This window comes from Panthera leo, chromosome A2 (assembly GCF_018350215.1).
Source record: "Panthera leo isolate Ple1 chromosome A2, P.leo_Ple1_pat1.1, whole genome shotgun sequence".
In the NCBI taxonomy this organism is placed as follows: Eukaryota; Metazoa; Chordata; class Mammalia; order Carnivora; family Felidae; genus Panthera; species Panthera leo.
In genome coordinates, this window is record NC_056680.1 from 129,406,456 (window position 1) to 129,426,049 (window position 19,594).

Consider the following 19,594-nt stretch of genomic DNA (forward strand, 5'->3'; position numbering starts at 1 on the left):
ATTTCACTCTGCAGAGAGCTGAGTCATACAGATGAAGTTAAAAAAATAAGATACAATAAAATGAGCCCAGCTTTCTCATAACTGAAAAGTCAACTACATCGATTTTCCTCAGGAATCTTTTCATTTACCCATTAATTCTTCATATCTAGCTCTTTACTTCAAAAAAGTATTTGTGTGTGCAGTGAAGACACATGTATTAAAAAAGGATAAAGGAACAAGAACCTGTGATAAGGGCATCAAGACAGTTGTACCAAGATATGTAAGCTAAGGATTTTTTAGTGCAAATAAAAAGAAAAGCATAATTTTCTTTTGACCTTCCTGAGAGCCAAGACAAATAGAGAAAGATAATTATTAGGAATTTAGGGCAGAGTCTTGGGTCTCAACTCCTTCTGACATTGTTCTTCTCATGCGGTTCTCGTGGAGGCATCTGTCTGTAGAAGGAGAAACCAAGAGCCACAGCTCCAAGAGCTGAGTGAGTGGGCAATCCTGTTGGGGCAGGGCTCCCAAAGACAGAGCCATTCGTGAGCTGGGCTTAGGCCAGGATAACTAAATGATCATCCCGGTGGAACCAGGATGGCCAGGCCTGTGGGGCATTATAAACTGATCTAGTAGAAAGGTTTTCTGGGATGGCTGTTCTGCCTTCAGAAGACAGAAATGTCCCTGAGTTGTAGCCCACAGGCAAAACTGCAAAACAGAAACTGAGTTTTGTCTTTAAGACAGCCTAAGAGTAAAATTCAGACCATTGAATATCCTTGGCTCTGGACAGGATAGGCAGAATTTGAAGATGACTCCTAAGACCTTTGTCTCCTGGTGTTCCCATGACTATGTTGTTACATGGCAAAAGGAATTGTGCAGCTATAATAAAGGTTACTAATGAGTTGATCTTAAAATTGGAGATTATCCATATGGGCCTGACCTAATCACATGAGCACCTAAATTTTTTTTTAATGTTTATTTTTTTTGAGAGAGAGAGAGAGAGAGGGAGAGAGAGAGTGAACGAAAGCACGTGAGCAGGGGAGGGTCAGAGAGAGAGGGAGACACAGAATCCTAAGTAGGCTCCAGGTTCGGGGCGCCTGATGTGGAACTCAAACCCACGAACCACGAGATCATGACCCAAGCCAAAGTCGGATGATTAACCAACTGAGCCACCCAGGCATCCCTACACATGAGCATTTAAAACATAAGTTTTCTCTAGCTCATGGTAGGAGAACTCAGAGAGATTGGAAGCATGAGAAGGATGTGACTTTTCGTTGCTGGCTTTGAGAATGGTATTTGAAGAATACCAAGGAATGTGTATGGTCTCTAGCAGCTGAGAGAACCCGTTCCATCCCCAACCCCTTGCTGATAGCCAGAAAGCAAATGGGAATCTCAGTCTTAGAAACACAAGGAAACTGATTCCTGCCAAAGGCCTGGAAGATTTGGAAAGGGAATTCCTCCCCAGAGCCTCCAAAGAAGCCACCAAGGCCAATGCCTTGATACTGGCTGTAGGAGACCCTAAGCAAAAATTCCAACCAAACTTCTGATCTACAGGACTGTGAGCTAATAATTGGATGTTACTTAAAGCCATGAAGCCCATGGTTATTTGTTATGCAGCAATGTCAATGTCACACACTGGGTCAGATTAATGACACCTTCCTTCATAGAAGGGAGAGCTAAGAAGGTGTGGGGTCAAAAGGAAACCTACAATGGGAAAAAGTGTACAGTATTCTTCTTTCTCCCAAAACACAGAGGACAAAAGTCCACTTTGCTTAAAAAAACAAAAACAAAAACAAAAAAAACTAACCACTTCGTCATTTTATATGAATTCCCTTAGCATCAAAGTGAAATTATCACATCAAAATTTACGAGTATAGGATTGTACACAAAATAACAGAATGACTTCAGTAGTTTATTAAGATATTCGGAAACTTTACATACATTTTATATATCGTGTCAATAAAAAACTAAGGGCAAAAAAAAGAGAAAAATCAAACATGGTTCTTTGGAGGTACTAAAGTTGTTTCACTGCCTTGATTGGGGATTAGAGAATCAAGAGCAGTGCAAATCAGTATGTTAAACATAAAAGGAAACCCACTCTTCACTGTGCTGCTCCACAGTGGCCCACGTCTTGGGGTGACTACCAGGATGCAGCAGAAACATAACTAAGGAAAAAGATTTCTCTAACTTTAGAGAAGGAATAAACCTCTTGAGTCCCTAGGAAGGCATTGCACTGAGAAATTGTGACTTAAGATTAATCTTAAAAGTAAGAGAATATTTTTTCAGATGTGAATCGGCTAAGTTTTGTCCCTGAAACCGGTAAAGGTTTAAGGCAGATAGTCTCAAATACAACAGCTTTTATAAAAGTAGTGAGCTTTTAAGAACTTTGATCTAAACGAATACATGATTGGCTTGTTGGATTATCCTTTCAAATTATCAACTGCTGAAAAGAGGGTTTGGCGAGTGGGCAACTGGACTTTGAGGGATGTGGCAAGTTCCCCAAGCACAGTGATTGTACCATTGGCACCAGAGGCCAAAATGTCATTAAAAGAGGCTGAGTTGTACCCTTGCCCAGATGTAAGATCAGTCCATTTGTGCAAACAAGAGATTAACAAGAATAGTCCCCCAAAAGTCAGAAAAAGCACAGTACTATTACTGGGGGGTTGGTACATTTCTGGTGTTTTGCCATTATATGTAAAGCTTTCCAAATGTCAAATGGCACCAACTTATAAGAATACTCAAATGGATCTAGTTTTGTCTTCTATCTTCCACTTTATGTCCCAATACTCAGTGATTATAAATTTTTAGTCTCCAGGGGATGGCAGCAAAGAGGCTGCTTCTCCATCTGACAAGTTTTTACTCAAGTCACTAGAAACTAAAAATGTACAAGAAGGACTAAGAAAATGTAGAGTAAGATATTGAGAATGATCGCTGAGAACACATTCAAGGCCACGTTATTTGGAAAGTGGATAAATCCTGTTCTGAAACAAAACACGTAGAGCTACTCCAGGTAATAGCATTTGGCAACCGCTCCTCAGCATTGGTCATTCAGTCCCAGGATGATTAGGGTCAAGTTAAATAAAACAAAGCAACATGCAGTTTAGCCAAGTGCGATATAATGAGTCTCAAGTTGCCAGATTAAAATGCAGTGCAAGGCTTGGCGTAAACAACAGAACCAGATCGGCTCCAGTGAACTTCCTTCCCCAAGGCCGATGGTGACATCGTGTCTACTCAGAACTGAACCCAGCCTGCTGTAGACCAACAGCCGTCCCATGAAGAGTGAGAGTAGGCGGAGGAAAGCCAGCCTAACTTCTGCTCTGCGGGTTCGCGGGAGCTAGGGGACTCTTTAAAAGTCTGCAAAATTGCTGACGCTACAAATAGGAACTGGAGCTATGGATTCACTTACACTGCTATGTAAAAACAAATAAACTAGACTCATTTTTGTTTTATTCAGCAGAGATGCAAAAAAATTACCTGTGATTGAGATAATGCTCCTGACCCTTTGCTCTCTTGAGAAAGAAAGAAACGGACCGACATAAGAAGCTCCTGAATGCAGCAGCGAAATTCCTCTTCGTTTTGTCCACCGGTGGCAAGGGAAAACAGCCTTCGAGACTGAACTATGTACTTAAAAATATATTCTTGTGCCTTCAAACGAAATTTTGTAAAAGTTAGTTTCAAAGGAAACCAAGAGTATTTAACAATGACACGGCATAAAAACCAGGGGACATCATTAGATTTTTGAATTATTGATTTAAAAACACTTAAGACCCCCTGAGATTTTTGAACAGTATTTACTTGTAGAAGAAGAGCCTTTTTTTTTTTGCTGACGCTAATGAGAGAAAATGTATAGATAATTTAAAAATTCTGTGTCATTCTCAAGAGGCATGAACCTTAAATGCTTTTGATCCTCAGATAGTTTTTCAATTTAGTTAACAGAGAGATGCTGGTCTATTTCAGAAAATTTATTGTGCTTTGCTGGCAGGTACTCTTGCCACTTAGTGTTTTACCTTCAATCACACCAAGGTGATTAATTTATAATTAGTAAAATACTTGCTTTTAAAAACGTATACCTGTCTACTTTTTTTTCTGCTGCATCAAATAGAGTGGTACTCAGCAAATAGGAAATCGGAGGATTCTCAGAGCAGCTATTGAACAATCCCTTTAAGAATGTGTATTCTTGGGGCGCCTTGGTGGCTCAGTTGGTTGAGCGCCCAACTTCAGCTGAGGTCATGATCTCATGGTTCGTGGGTTCCAGCCCCACATTGGGCTCTGTGTTAAGAGCTCAGAGCCTGGAACCTGCTTAGGATTCTGTGTCTCCTTCTCTCTCTGCCCCTCTCCTGCTTGCACTGTGTCTGTCTCTCTTTCTCACAAATAAACATTAACAAAAATTATGAAAAAAAAAGATCTGTAGTCTTTATGAACATGTTTGCAAGTAAAGTATTAGCATCTCCGTTTACAACTGAGCACAAACGCCCAGAGATGTGGGCAGCATTAAGCCATGAGACCCAGTAAAACCTCAGGCTTCCTCACTGTGATCCCTGCTAAGCTACCGTATTCTCTCTCAAAATTTAAGACAAAGTGTTCACAAATGGCCTCTGCCAGGGTGCAGGAACTTCAAGCTTAATTGCTTATCTGTGGTCTTCTTTCATAAACCTCCCTCCTGCCACTCCTAGACTTCACTCCAAGTATCCTGGAGATCAGAATTCAATCCCAGGCAGGATCCAGTGGGCAAGCCTGGCAAAGTTTCTTTCAAATTTCATCAGCTCTGGAGGAGCATAAACCGATTAAGATCCTTGAATTGGAATGCTGGTAATATATCATCACCAATTACTGTCTGTGTAGAAGAACTGAAATGCTGGTAATACTTCATCATCAATTACTGTCTATGTAGAAGAAACCAATTAGTTGAGGCATCATGGTGCAACAGCCCTGGTAGACTACATTATCTGTTATCGACACCACGTCATTACCTTCAACACCTCCTGGATGTGCTCTTGCCGTTCTGCTTCTGTTATCCTGTCCACATACCACTTGAGAACTTTGATGAGATCTCTAAAATACAGGGAGAAATACACAGAAGGTAGAATTGGTCTAGCTCTCAGTTAAAAGCCAAGAAATCAAACATTTTTATCATAAGGAGGATTCTTTTTCCTTCACTTCTCATATTTTTCTGCTGAAATGCTTAATAGGCATCTGTACATCAACATCACTACCCCTTTTTGAAACTCAAGAGAGAAACACTTCCTCCCATTGAGATTCCCTCAATATGGACATATCCCATTGGCCCTGCTGTTTCCGGCAAAGCTTCCCAACGGGTGAACACAAGTATCAGAGAAAAGGTCTCTGGCAAAGAAAGTGCCTTGAAGTAGGCTGTCATGGTCAACCTTGAACAAGTGTTAACTGGGATTTCTTCCCCCATGACCTGTGACCATGTGAACAGCTGGATGAAGTATTCAGTTGGAGGCAAAAGGGAGTGTGGCAAGGGGCACCTGGGTGGTTCAGTCGGTTTAATGTCCAACTTCAGCTCAGGTCATGATCTAATGGTTCGTGGATTCGAACCCTGCGTTGGGCTCTGTGCTGACAGCTCTGTGCTGCCCCTCCCCCACTCACTCACACATGCGTGCTCTCTCTCTCTCTCAAATAAACATTTAAAAAAAGGGGGGGGGGGTGCGGCAAAGGATAAGGGAACATCTCCCTACTCCGAATCACATTCCCATGGGTTTACAAAGCCAATTCTCTGACCTTTGGGAAGAACAAAACTTCCCATCCCAGTATGCCTTTGTAAGAGAATTTCAAAAAAGGCCAAGTTTTCTTTTCTTTTTCTTAAGGAACAAAAATTGAATTAAAAAAAAAAGCCAATTTTCAAGATTGCAGGTTTGCTACCTTTAACTCTGCTCAGTTCTTGGTTTCAGGAAAGCAGAGCAAGCTTTTAAAAATGCTCCTCTTTTCTCTCACTCAGGGAAGAATACATGGATGGGCCACCAGGCAGGTGCTACCAGGAATGTTCTTCTGAAGATAACATATCAGTGAGTTTCTGACCATCCACAGCCCAAGAAGACTGCATAGGCAATATCTGTCTTCTTAGGAATGACTATCCTGCTCTCCTGGCCAACATCCAGTGTTAGAAATTACACCCTTCCTCTCTAGCTTCCAATGCTAATTTCAGTTGCAAGTGGTAACCCCTCATATTAGGGCCCCACATGTTAGGCCAAGTGGCAAAGCCAGGCCGATGTTTCCAACTATCCCTGATATTTCATTCACCGTCTCTAAAAATCCTGTTGACAGAGGGTCAAGTCTTCAATAAAAACTCCCTTCATTTAAAAGCTGGAGGCATAAATCTTCACGTGCCTTTTAGGGAGTACCCAAGGTAACAGGATCGAATGCTTATTTGATTACTTATTATCTTTTATCTATCACATGATGGGGGAAAAAGGGCAAAAACATGATTCAGTGTTTTTTAACACACAGCTGGGAATACATGATTGTGCATGTGCACAGCCATAGGTGCTTAAGGTACAGTAAGGTAAAAACGTGGGCAGAATAGCAATGATAGTATTAGAATGGGGAGAAAGAACTTTGGGGAACATTCCAGGGCTGTGCATAAGCAGGGCCAAAGGCCGGGAAGATGTTATACATAGCACAGAAAGAAGCTGTTGCCTTCTGGCAATTATCAGCTAGGCTGCATGGAGGCAGGTACGAGCTATGGCTTGTCATTACTCATTCACTTTAGCCTTGCTTGCATAATTTGAGCTGATGGGAAAGGAAGAGCAGTTAAAACGGCAGCTGATATCAGAGGGGAGAGTCCATGGCTGAACTGCTTGTGGCCAGGAACCAGGTCTTCACATTAATCAGCATGCATTAGGCATGCAGTAGGCACTCAGTAAATATTAACAGACGAATGAGTGAATGAATGAATGAATGAATGAATGAATGAATGAGTTTAAAAAGATATGATAGCAAATGCTGTTTTCCCTTCACATTTCTTTCTTAAAGACTTCCAGAATCAGCAAGGCATGTGGTGATTAAATGGGCTTGAGCTGAAATAACCACATATTTTGGACCAAAGAGTATCAAGTGAAATAGAGACATGAAGAAAAAAACTTTATATTTTAGGTTTTAGGAAGAGAATTCAGAAAGTTTTTTTTTTCTTTTAATCAAAATAAGTTGCAGCCATTAAAAAAAGATGTGTGAGAAAGGAAGATATTGACTCAAGAGACACTTCTGTTGTTGTGCTTTATTTCTTCTTACACTTCTTCTTAAATTTTCTTATCCTAATGGTTCTGCCTAGCAAAGCTCAGAAGAAACTGCTTCTAAACCAATTACAAGATAAAGGCCTTACCTGTATGCAAGTGCCCCAGCAAAGTGACTCTCAATGTAAGTGTCCATTACAGGTTTAAAATGATGAAATTTGCTATCTTGCAGCAAATTTATTATGTGAACCTAAAAAAGAAAATTGAGCTTTGTAAAACTGAATGCAAATCAAGACATATATACATTTTTTGGTTCTTTTTAAGTGACTCGTGCACTATTGAATGAGTATTTCAAAAACAGCCTTATGAAAGTCAAGAATGAGAGACAAAATTGTTAAGCTATGATTAAAGTGAATTTAAACTCACCAAAGAATCAAACACTTTAGACCCGTATTTTTGGGAATTTTCATCTAAAATTCCAAATAAGGTATCCAGTGTATCTTGCAGAAACTGTTAGATAAAGAAGTAAACTGATAAATAAAAAATCATCTGTCCTTCCCCCCCAAACAGTCCCTATTTCATGAATTTCCAAGAGACGGACAACACAATAACATATACCTTTACTATCTCTGAGCCATCGATTTCTTTCAATTTAGAGAGACAGCCTGTGATCTTGTCAGGGTGAGTTCTCCATTTCAAGAGATCAAGCATATCACCTTTCCAAACAGAAAATGAAGGTTAGCTGCTTTGGTAGAGAACAGTCCCTCAAATGAACATTTTCCACTGGCAGAGCTAGATTCTTAAACACGTTGCCTACCCCTCTTGGTCACCCAAGCTTCAGGTTCCCTCCTAGACCCTGACTAGCTAAGATGGCATTCACTACAGCATATTCTAATTATTTATCCCTTCTCAATGGCTCTTGACTTACAAACTCCTACTCTACCTTCAGTTCCCAGATCAGCTGTTGCTTCATCTAAGAAGTCTTTCCTGAAACTTCTAGACTGAGCTACCTGTCCCTCACCTCAGAGTGGCACTGACCTCACTATTACAATTGTTTATTTGTCTTTACCCCTACTAGATTGTAAACTCTAAGAAAAAAAATGTTGAGTTTGGTCCTATGGTATCCCAGCACCCAGTATAGAGCAGGTACACAGCAGGCAGTAGATAAATATTTGTTGAATCATTTCCTGCCTCTTCCCATTAAAATGGGAATTTCTTGAGGGTCAGGAATCTGCTTTCCTCATATTTGTGCCCCCTCCACAGCACTCTCCCTAGCAACCAATTCTACCTGGCAATAAAGGTCTTCTTTGACATATGTGACCCAGATCTGGCAGGACTAGAAGGTCCCTTGCACAATGATGAAAGGTCTAGTCAACTGTCAGATCATCTAATGAGCCCATGGACCTGAGAGGGCCAGTTCCTGGATTCCATGGTCATCTTCTATCTGGAAGGACCCAGCTCTTCAATTTCTGCCCCTTCCTAAACTGACAACATATTGGTCCGAGTCTAGCAGGGTCCTCTGAGAACCTCTTTACCTGGTGAGGGTAAAAATTCTTCCCCCAGCTTTCCTGGGCAGAAGTTAGAAAGGTTCCTGAACATGGTGTCCACCTTCACTAGTCCCCAGAGGAAGCAAGGAGACAGTCGTGTCTGGAGTCCAATGAGAGCAGTAAGAACTAACAAGGCTTGTGTATGCAGGAAGCTCAAAAAGCAGAGGAACCTGGCAGGGCTGGCTTCCCAGGGCTCAGTGGGGCTGCAAGACTAGGACAGCCAAGGAAGCAGCTAAGAGGGATTTTCCAGGCTTAACAGTGAGAAATCCAGTTGAAAGCATTCGTTTCAAGAGAAACCCAAATGGGACTTGCTGAGAGACAAAAAAGACCAACATGGAAACAAAAACCAAAAGGATACACACACACACACACACACACAGGAAATCAAGGAAGAAGCAGTTGTGATGAAAAAGAAAATGTGATGTAGTAAAAAGAGATGAGAAAAAGTGTATGAATCTTAAGAGGAAAGAGACACAACTTTCACCAAAGCCAGATTCAAGAGAAAAAGTTCACAAAGGACTTAATAGTGAGAAATTTAGTACTAAATGGAAATGTTTATCTACAACAGGGGGTGGTTTAGAATTAAAAATGAGGGAATTTTAAAAATAATGACTTTGAAAAAGATATTTATGATATTTTCATAATGGAAAAGCCTGAAAATGTTCAATATTCATGTCCAACTCAGACATCCTGGAGGTATGGCTGGTGCCTTTTAAAAAATGATTGGTTATATATAGAATAGTAGATAGTCCAACAGAGTGAGACCTGCCAGAGCAGACGTAGCAGGTGCATTCTTCTCCCATCTATTGGTTGCCTCCCTCCCACTTACTTCCTACTTCCTGCATCTAACTTCAGGATGCCTCCCTTCCCGGGCACCTTCTCTTACAGTTCCCCAGTGCATTTTCCCTGCACCTCACTCCTCACTTCCAACTCAACCTCCATTCCACCTCTTACTCCGTGCAGCTCCCTGCTCTCTTGCCTGCCCCTCGGAGCTAGGCTGTTGCAGGGGTGCCCAGGGCATGGTCCAGTGTTGAGGAATGGAGTGTGTGCAGAGGAAGAAGGTGGCTCTGCAGGCCAGAAAGAGGCATCCCCAGAGGCAGCTGTGAGATATCAGGAACAGCACTGCCATCAGCAGAGGTGGAGAACAGATGACAGTTCCAGACAATCAGATCGGGATGGGGCTATTCACCTGTCCTACAAGAAATCTGATGACTCTCTAGTCTGCTCATAATGGAAGAAAAGGGGGAATAAAGCAGTATGTTCATCTGGATGTAATTAATCGTGTGTACAAACTGCTCAGAATTAAGTCAAAATTGTTATCTCTTAGGGTCTCTATTTTAGCTACCTGAAGAATCGTTAGTTGCAAATCAGGAACTATGACCTACTACTGAAAATGTGTATTTTAAACGTTCTATTCAAAAAGCACTTAAGAGTATGCTGTATGCCTAGTCTACCAAGAGCTAGAAAACAGGTGGAGGACATAATCCCTATTTTTTTTTTTTTTTAAATCACACTCTCAGGAAGAGAGTGAATGAACTACCCACTATTTGAGGGAGAAGGAGATTTGGGGAAGTCAGCAACCATACAGCTGTTAGGCTAAATTTAAGCACTGTTTTTATTTTTAGCCTTTTTTTTAAAGTCGTGTTTAACAGCCCAAGGAAGATAACAAAGAAGTACAATCATTTCTTCCCTGACCCCTACTCTCAAGAATCTTAAAATGTCTGCTTGATCTGGCAGTCACAGACTTGCGACAGGGCGCTCCCAGCCTTGGTAGGCTGCCCGCGAACAACACTGGACTACAGAGCATGTGCAGAAAGGCACACCTCAGGGATCCTGGAACGCAAAGCTGCTATAGGAGACTGTTGCTAGAGACCGTATCACTTGCTAAATACCCAATTGTACTGGAAATGGATTTGTATGTTTTCCAATTTGAGTAAAATGAATACAAAGCAATTTAATTCCAATTTGGAACTGGATGACTTCCACACAGAAATATGTGCCTAGCATGTAAATTTCAGAAAGATCAACTAATTTCCTTCCTCCTTCCCATCTATTTGAAATACAGTATTTATTTCCCTGTTCATTCTGAGCTGTGTTACATTCACAAGGGGAATCAAAGTCAAACGAACAATTAAGTACTTATTAGTGTCCAAAACTGAGCCAAGCATTACCTTCCATCTAATGAAATGTTTAATATAATGATTTGGTGAATGGCTTTATTTATCCATATCTACCTGAAAATGTCTGCTTTTACAAAGTAGCAACTTCTAATTTTTAGGATTTGGTTCTGTCTTATGTCCACAATTCTGTCTAACATCCTAAACTGGAGAACAACAACAAATTAAGTCTGCAGGGCCAAATATTTTGACAGCAGATAAGCTATTGTTAGGATTATCTATGTGGTTGGCCGAATAATGGCCCCAGAGATGTCAATGTTATAATAACTGGTACCTATGAATATGTTCATCTTATACAACAAGAGAGATTTCACGGATGTGATTAAGTTAAAGGTCGTAAAATAGGGGGTTATCCTGGAATATCTAGTGGGCCCAATGTAATCACAAAGATCCTTAACAGAGGGAAGATGGTCAGAGTCAGAAAGACATAAAGATGCTATGCTGCTGGTTGTGAAGATGGAGGAGAGGCCACGAGTCAAGGAATATAGGTGGCCCCTAGAAGCTAAAAAAGGTGAGCAAAAGGATTCTCCCCTAGAGCTTCCAGAAGTGTGGTTCTGCTGACACCATGATTTTAGTCCAATGAAAAGGATTTCACGTTTGTGACCTTCAGAATTGCTCAATGATACATTTTTGTTGTTGTAAGCCAACAAATTTACAGTAATTGTTACGAGAACAAAAGATAACTAAGACAACCTGAAATTACTCCACCAGAGGCAATCAGTTAAATGTGAACCCGGGCTGTAAAACACACACACAACTAATCCACATAGGATAAATAAAATTTCTATCTAAGTGAGTCAAAGCAGGTTGTTTTCTTATCTTCATAATCTCTAGACTGGCACCCTAAAAATCAACTAAGTTTTGGTGAAAGCTTTATGAACATTACAGAGTTATGTCTGTGAAGTTTTTATTTAATTAAAATAACTGATCCCTGAATATGGATAACGTCTTGAAATTTCTTAACTCTCTTCAACCAAATTTACTGAAAATACGCAGTTGTTTTTTTAAAAACATTTCTCCAAAAATATTTTTGGAAGAGGAGAACAAAAACTAATACAAATGTGAAAGAATCATTTGCCAAAGTCCTAAATAAATATAGCAGCACTGCAAGAGAAGTTGAGAAGTCTCTTAAAAGAAGCCAACATCATAGTGCTACATTTTGCTGCTTTTCTGAGGCCATGCTCTAAGAGAAGAAATACACTTGCTACTACACATGCTGTTCTATGACACAGAAGAAAGAACTAAGAGAACTTACAAATGTTTAGGCACAGGAACATTTTATGAGATTCAATACCTGATTATGAAGTAATTCTCCTCATCATAATGAATCTGACTTATTAATATGGCATTCAGGATGCCAGCCAGAAGCCTTACACAGCAAACATGCAGAACTCAGAAATGTTTCATTTCCTTCCTTCATTGCAGATGATGTTTTCACGACAATTTTCCAAGGGGAAGAGCTTGTTTTATTAATCATAACTTGCTAAACAATCACTGACATAAAAAGTATTTTAGAATAGAAAAGCAATATCCATCTAATTAAACAAAAAACAGCCTTTATTCCAAAGCCTGCAATTAGCCTTGTTTATGGAACTATAAAACAAGCGAGATTAAGGTAGTGGTAGTCTTTGTCTCTGCTTCTTTCTTCTTTTTTAAAAGCAGCTGGGTTTTGAAGGGTTGTACACTTGGGTTTCGATGCTGGGATAATTTTGAGGTTCTTAAATTACATGCATTTAACAGACCACTGGGTCACAAATGTTTCCATTTTACTGGAAATCACCAACAGAAGGACTGACAATTTTTCTAGTGCCAAGTTCTTAAATATAACATTGGTGTTTATTAAATATGCCTACCAAAATTCACATGAGTACTTAAGTACAAGGGCTTTCAAATAAAACAGTGTTATACGTTACCATTCTGTGTGAGTTTTGTGGAACAGAGAAAAGATGTTATCCAAAAAGACTCCTTTGTGGCCTTCATGGCTTGATGATTATTTCCAAGGAGGAGGCCCTTGGAAAAGGGAAGTTTGAGGTAGCGGGTAGTATCCTGAAGATTTGTATTTTCTTCACACTGTTAAAAATATTAAGAACAAAATTAAAAAAGGAAGGGTAAGAGACCTCATGAAAATTATTAAGCATAATTTTCATTTCTATTGTTGATAAACTGGGAAACATTCCAAACAGCATCACAAATAGAATTTGGCTCTTAAGTAAAATACAACAAAAACGTAGAGAAGGAATTAAGCACGGATTGTGGGCTTAGACTGATTTGGGTTCAAATCCCAGTTCCGTTCCTTCTCACAGGAATAACTCTAACGCATTACGCTACCATGCAAGATTGCCATTTCTATCTCTAAAACCTTGGTGTATTGTCCTAGGAATTAGGTTCCATAAAGCCTTTCACACAGTGCCTGATACAGAGGAAGTGCTCAAGAAATCATATTTGCAGTGACCACAGGATTTTAAAAAATGCTTCAATCATTCCAACATCTCATGTGAGGCTATTATACAGCTTCTTACTTTGAAAACTGGCAAATTAAAAGAAACTTTTTCTGGGTAATCTAATAGTCCCACCATGTGACAGAAATCTCTACAGAAAATGTGAGCTAACAAGTGTAAATAGAATTATCGATTTAGAAAATACAGTTTCATATCCCTAATGTAATTTTTTTTATTTTTTAATTTTAGAATGAGAGAGAGAAAGAGAGAGAGAGAACTCGAGCAGGGGAGATGGCAGAGGGAGAAAGAGAGAGAATCTTAAGCAAGCTCCAGACTCAGCACAGAGCCCAACATGGGGCTTGATCCCATGACTCTAGGATCATGACCCGAGCCAAAATCAAGAGTCAGGAGTTCAACCAACTGACCCACCCAGGTGCCCCCTAATGAAATTCTTTCTTTAGTCAAGGGCTGTCACTTAATGTTTAAATCATCAGGAAAATTGTTGGATAAAGAATTGGTCACTTGGGGTGCTGACTCTTGATTACATGAGTTCGAGGGGGTTATGAGTGATGAGTTTGAGCCCCACGTTGGGTGTAAAGCTTCCTTGTAAAAAAAAAAAAAAAAGGAAGTGAATATTAATATGATGGCCATGTAGCAACACAAAGACTACTTCCCAGTGGCAAGAGGACAAATACAACCACACACACGTGGGGGGGATGAGGTTGTCATTATACCACTGCAGGACAGTACAAAGGAACATATCATAATCTACAGTGTATTTTTACTACAGATGTTGAACCTGAATCTACCACAACTACAGATTCCACTTCATAGTAAATATAAGGAACAGAATAACATGTTGAACAATACTATAGGGCAGCAACTAGAAGGCAGCAACTTCTGCAGGATGTCTGGCTTTGTCTCTTCAAGTCTGATGTCATAAAAATAGGGATTGTTCTAGACTAACACATAAGCCAAGTGCAACATATGGTCCCAGAATTGGACCAATGTGCTGAAAAGGAATTTTTTTTTCAGTTTAGACATTGACTTAAGCTCCAGATCAGATAAAAAAAATCAGTGATTGGAAAACCATTAACTGAAAAAGTAGATTACAAAATGTAAATATTATGAAGCAACTAAGATGTCCTTCAGTAGGTGAATGGACAAACTGTGGTACACCCAGACAATGGGATATTATTCAGTGCTAAATAGAAATGAGCTATCAATCCATGGAAAGACATGGAGGAACCTTAAAAGCACATTACCAAGTGAAAGAAGTCAATCTGAGAAGGTTACATGCTGTATGATTCGAAATATATGACATTCTGGAAAAGGCACAACTATGCAGACAGTCAAAAGATCAGTGGTTTCCAGAGGCTGCTGGAGCAGGGATGAGTAGGCAGAGCACAGAGGAGTTGTAGGGTAGTATAATATTATTATATTTTTAATTTAATTATTTTTATTTTCATTTTTTATTTGAGAGACAGAATCATAAGCAGACTCCATGTTCAGCATGGAGTCCAATGTGAGGCTTGATCCCACAACCCTGGGATCATGACCTAAGCCAAAATCAATAGTAGGACACACAACTGACTGAGCCACCCAGGCACACCTGGGCAGTATCATATTATAATGGCCATATGGCATTATTTCTTTATCCAAACCTATAGAAAGTACTCTACCAAGGGTGAATCTTCAGGTAAACTACAGAGTTGGGGTGATTATGATATGTCAAAGTAGGTTCATCCTTGGTAAAAAATGTGCTGTTCTGGTGAGTGACTTTGATAATGGGAGAGGTTATTCATGTGTAAATAAGAAATTTACATCCTCCTCTCCATTTTATTATAAATGTAAAATTGCCCTATAATGTCATTTAGGTATAAAAATTCATGCAGAAAAATATCTAGAAGGATACACACTAGAGGACTAATAGTTAACATCATCCAGGTAACGAGAGTATAATGTTTATATTTTATTTTGAGTTATCTCTATACTTCTTTGTAATGATGAAAGTGATTTTTGATTACAAATCTGAAAAAAATATTTGAACAGATATAGAACTGGCATAACTTAGGTTATTCTGAGTATAAACTTTAAAACTCATATGAGTTTTATTCCTTAAAATTTCTTTAAACATCTTCAAGGCTAGTGTCCTGGTCACAGGAAGGAAGTTAAGCACAAAATCCTTTGGTATTCTAGAATACTGTGTGTGGTTCATAAAATATTTCTAAATTTTAAAATAATAAATCTTTAAGAAAGATCTAACAAGTTCAGAGAAACAGAATCAGATTACAAGATGTTCTTACTAGCAAACCTGCCCAGTAACAGGAGTACCTATAAACACAATAAACAACCTCTATAATACCCTTCCAATGTTATAACTCCAAATGCTTTCTTTTATTACTGTGAGATATTTCATAGAGACAGCAGAGCGCATGAAACACACATATACAGTTTAGAGAATCATAACAAAGTGAACACTTCAAATGTCTTCGGAAAAAGTGCTTAGGCAAAATAATGTTCTGGAAGCCTAGAATGCCATCCCCTCCCGTCTTATTCTTGATGTCAGGGCTTGGGACACAGCAAGTCATAGCATGAGTCACAGCGCATCCCACTGCCCCTATTTCCTGCCTGGGTCTGGTCTGTGGGGTCATGAACATGCTCTGGTCTGCCATCCTTGGCCTGACTTGTGCTCCATCTGTCTAACCACCACTTCCTACTGTGACTAAAGTCTCGTGCAAACTCAGCAGACATACTGTCCAGCTATTTCTAGGCCTCCCCCTCAGGAGCTAGAGCCGGCCCTAGTCTGCCAAGCTCCATCTGTTCACAGGAATTCTGCCCCTATAGATAAAGCTCTTATCCCCCCACCCATCGAATGATTGCCTAGCTTGTGAACACTTCCGGCACTGTCTTAGAATTCCTGCTTGATGCGCTCATCTAGCTCCGCCGGTAGTCGTGGACTGACCACTTCTGTGATTGATGATACAATGACTGTGTCGTGTGCTTAGGGAGCACTGTGAATACAAGACTTGACTGCCTTCTCCTGGGCCAATCATTGTGGCTGGATCAGTGTCGCTAGCCCTGGTTCACTTCACTTCTCCCCCAGCATTGGGGGGTCAAGACCTCAGCAGGTGTGTCTGAGGTGTGACACCTGACAGTTTTTATAGCTAAACTCCATCACGCTCAGTCAAGTACAAATACAAGAATTAACACAAATACTAGGACACAAAAGTTATTTCAAGACCTTCTGCTAAAAATGCCAGGCGTGTGTGCATGCGTGCGTGTGTGTGTGGTAGGGGAAGGGGAGGTGGAGTAATTCAGTAAAGTAAAGCAGAGAATCACTCTTTGGTCTCTATGAACCTTTTGATGATAACATTTGCCAGGGGTTCAACACCGATTTTTTTTGTCCAGTAGGAATCAAAGGAGATAATGCTAGGTATGGGGTTAGAGTTGGAGGTTTTAATTTATTCCTGAAGAACTTAAGTGGCCTTGAGAAATTGCACAGAACAATTTCAGAGCAAATCTTTTGTTGTTCTCTGAGGTTCTCAGCATGCGTCCTTAACACATCATACAAACACTGGAGATTTTAAAAGCCATCCCAGAAATTACCATTTACGAGGGTTTACCACATATCAGGCACCGCAAAGCACTTTAATGCATTTTCTTATTCTTGTAACAACCTCATGAGGCAGGACACTGTAACCTGAGAAGCTTTGTGATTTGCCCAAAGTCACATCATCAGAACCACAATTTCTGTTCATAACTACTATAGAACACTGCCTCCTTCAGATGGTATTTTAACCAAGTCTTGAACTTTGCTATAATGAAGTACACATTGATTTATAGGTAACATACTGAATGGTGGGTAAGGCTAGGGAAGACCAAAAATTTCACTTAAAAAAAAAAAAAGGTGTATTTGTGGGAGATACTCTGGGAGGCAGCTTCGAGTCGTCTGTGCCGCTGAAATGGTTTCATGTCATATAAAACTATGAGGCCAAGAGCGAGATGACTAGGCTCTGTTCTGAAACCACATGGAGCATGTAGGATCACTTGACCCGGACGCAGTGGGGGGCAAGGCCAGCCAGGAGCAGGTAAGGCATGACACAAGAGCTTGGGAATACAACATGTGAGTGAGAGATCATCTTTTCGTTTACTTGATGAAACAGAATCTACCGAAGAGAAACTGAATTGAGAAGCAGTGAATAGAAACGGGGTTCTAGAAGGTGGGCCTAGGGTAGGGGCAGGTGTCAACCTTTAGAGCTGAAGCCATAAAGGTTGTCCAGCCTTTCATAAGGAAATGCACAGTTCATTAGCAAAAGCCAGGTAGTGATGAAGAATAAGCAGTAAATTCCTTGGGCCTTCTACAGCCAGTGGGGAGAAGTATCTGTGCTGGGAGGGCAATTCCAAGCCAGGGTATGGAATGGAGAAAACAAATGGGTATGAACAATCCCCCTCCCCCACCTCCCCTAAGAGTCAATTAGCTCACAGAAATGAAGCTGTATGGTGTGGCACTGCCCGTGTGTTAATTGGAAATACTGGTACAAGAGCCATGGTTGGGTGTTGGAATGCTCTTGAGTCTGAGGCTGACCACCAGAAAGCTGCAGCTTCCCACCAAGCTGTACCACATGTATTGAAAAGTGGTTTTGTCACCATGGTACAATCCAGTTATACGTCTACACTAGATGAGTGGTGAAATATGAATCGCTCGCATTCTGGGGACGCTCGCGCAACAACTGTTTTGGTTTGGGCACAAGGACAACTTTTTTCTATAAATCCTATGCAGGCTTGGAACAAGGCAATGAGGACATGAGGATAATAAGACCCTGTTGTCCCTGTTCCCTTGTGACAGACACAGCTAATGTATTACCTGTGTTACGGATATATGATGATAGACGAGGGGACAATTAACTGAGCCACTCTTTCTGGGAGAAATGAGGCAACATGACCACGGCCTCTTGAGGCTGCTGCTGGATTACAGGAACAAAACAATGTCATTGTCACAGTAAAGGACAATTCTCTGTGTTTGCTTCGATAGGCTGGGATCTGTGCGACTCATCTCAAAATGGCATGAAGTTAATTTATTACAAATTAGACAGGAAGAAGTAAGAACCAGCCCTCTGCTTGACTACACTTGAGATTAAAATCAGACCTGACAGGACAAATGTGCTCAGATTCTCCCAGAAGAAGTAAAAGCAGGTTCTGGGACGCGGTGGTGGTCTCAATCTGCTTTAAGATGACACAGCTTGGCTCACAGACTATTCCTCGGGCCAGGGTTGAAGACAGTTGATAGAGCAATGAATGGTGCATTGTGCCAGAGACTATTTGTTTGGCCCACCATTTTAGCTGTGTGAAAGAGAGCTGCCCTGGTCAGTCCTGAGCAGTGTTCCAGAAACGGGGTATCTGCAATAATATAAGCTATGTGATGGAGCGATGAACATATCTATAATTTATGCAGAAATAAACACATACTGAAATCCAGAGTGCATTAATCAACTTAAGGGTCTGTAATCTACAGAAAGTAAAGAATTAAATTTAAAAAATACAGTGAGTTAGACAATCCAGTTGGCACTATATTTTACCCGTTAATCATAACCAGATTTAAATAGTTGTGGCAGCAAAATACCTTCTTTTAGGGACTCTTTCAGTATAATTAGCCATCCTGAAGGATATTATTAAAAATTGATTAAATTCCTATTCACCAGTCCTTTAATTTGGTATTAAGAATGTACCAAAGAAATAAACAAAGTCCCTGTCCTTGAGGGAATTATGCATCTGGCCTCTGCACCATCCCATGACAAAGTTGTGACAAGGGCCGCTGGGTTCCAGCCCTGCTGGGGAAGGGAAATCAGGCCTCATGGAAGAGGGGCTGTTTGACTTCAGTCATACAGAATCAGAGGCTCGCCAAGCAAATGAGGGAGTGACATTTTATGTAGAAGAAATGGTAGATATAAAGGCACCGGGAGAATAAAAGCACATACATGAGACTATGGAGCCATGGCAATTAAGCCATGGCAACAGCACAAAGGTTAACTTAGTTTCAGTAAATATGCTAAGGTTATGTAAGATGTTAAATAAGGAGAAGCTAGGTGAAGGGTATATGGGAATTTTCAGTACTATTTTTTGCAATTCTTCTGTGAGTCTAAAATATCTTATAAACAACCTTTTCTTTTTTTTATGGTACAAGTATATTGTGACAACTATATGCACTTTAGTAAGGCTGCAGCATGGGAATTTTCAATGCAAAAAGGCCTCAGGAGGCACCTGAG

The 19,594-nt window shown here is 40.3% G+C and overlaps 1 protein-coding gene across 1 annotated transcript in view; it reads right to left on the reverse strand.

The window, feature by feature from the left end:
* The window catches only part of DOCK4 (dedicator of cytokinesis 4), a 430,451-nt gene that overhangs the window by 128,028 nt on the left and 282,829 nt on the right, over window positions 1–19,594 (reverse strand). Inside the window, exons 17-22 of the mRNA XM_042922426.1 lie at window positions 12,804–12,960; window positions 7,785–7,882; window positions 7,593–7,676; window positions 7,316–7,416; window positions 4,947–5,028; window positions 3,451–3,621 (exon numbers count right to left, since the gene is read on the reverse strand). Coding sequence (XP_042778360.1) covers window positions 3,451–3,621; window positions 4,947–5,028; window positions 7,316–7,416; window positions 7,593–7,676; window positions 7,785–7,882; window positions 12,804–12,960 — 693 coding nt within the window. The remainder of the gene's footprint in view (window positions 1–3,450; window positions 3,622–4,946; window positions 5,029–7,315; window positions 7,417–7,592; window positions 7,677–7,784; window positions 7,883–12,803; window positions 12,961–19,594) is intronic.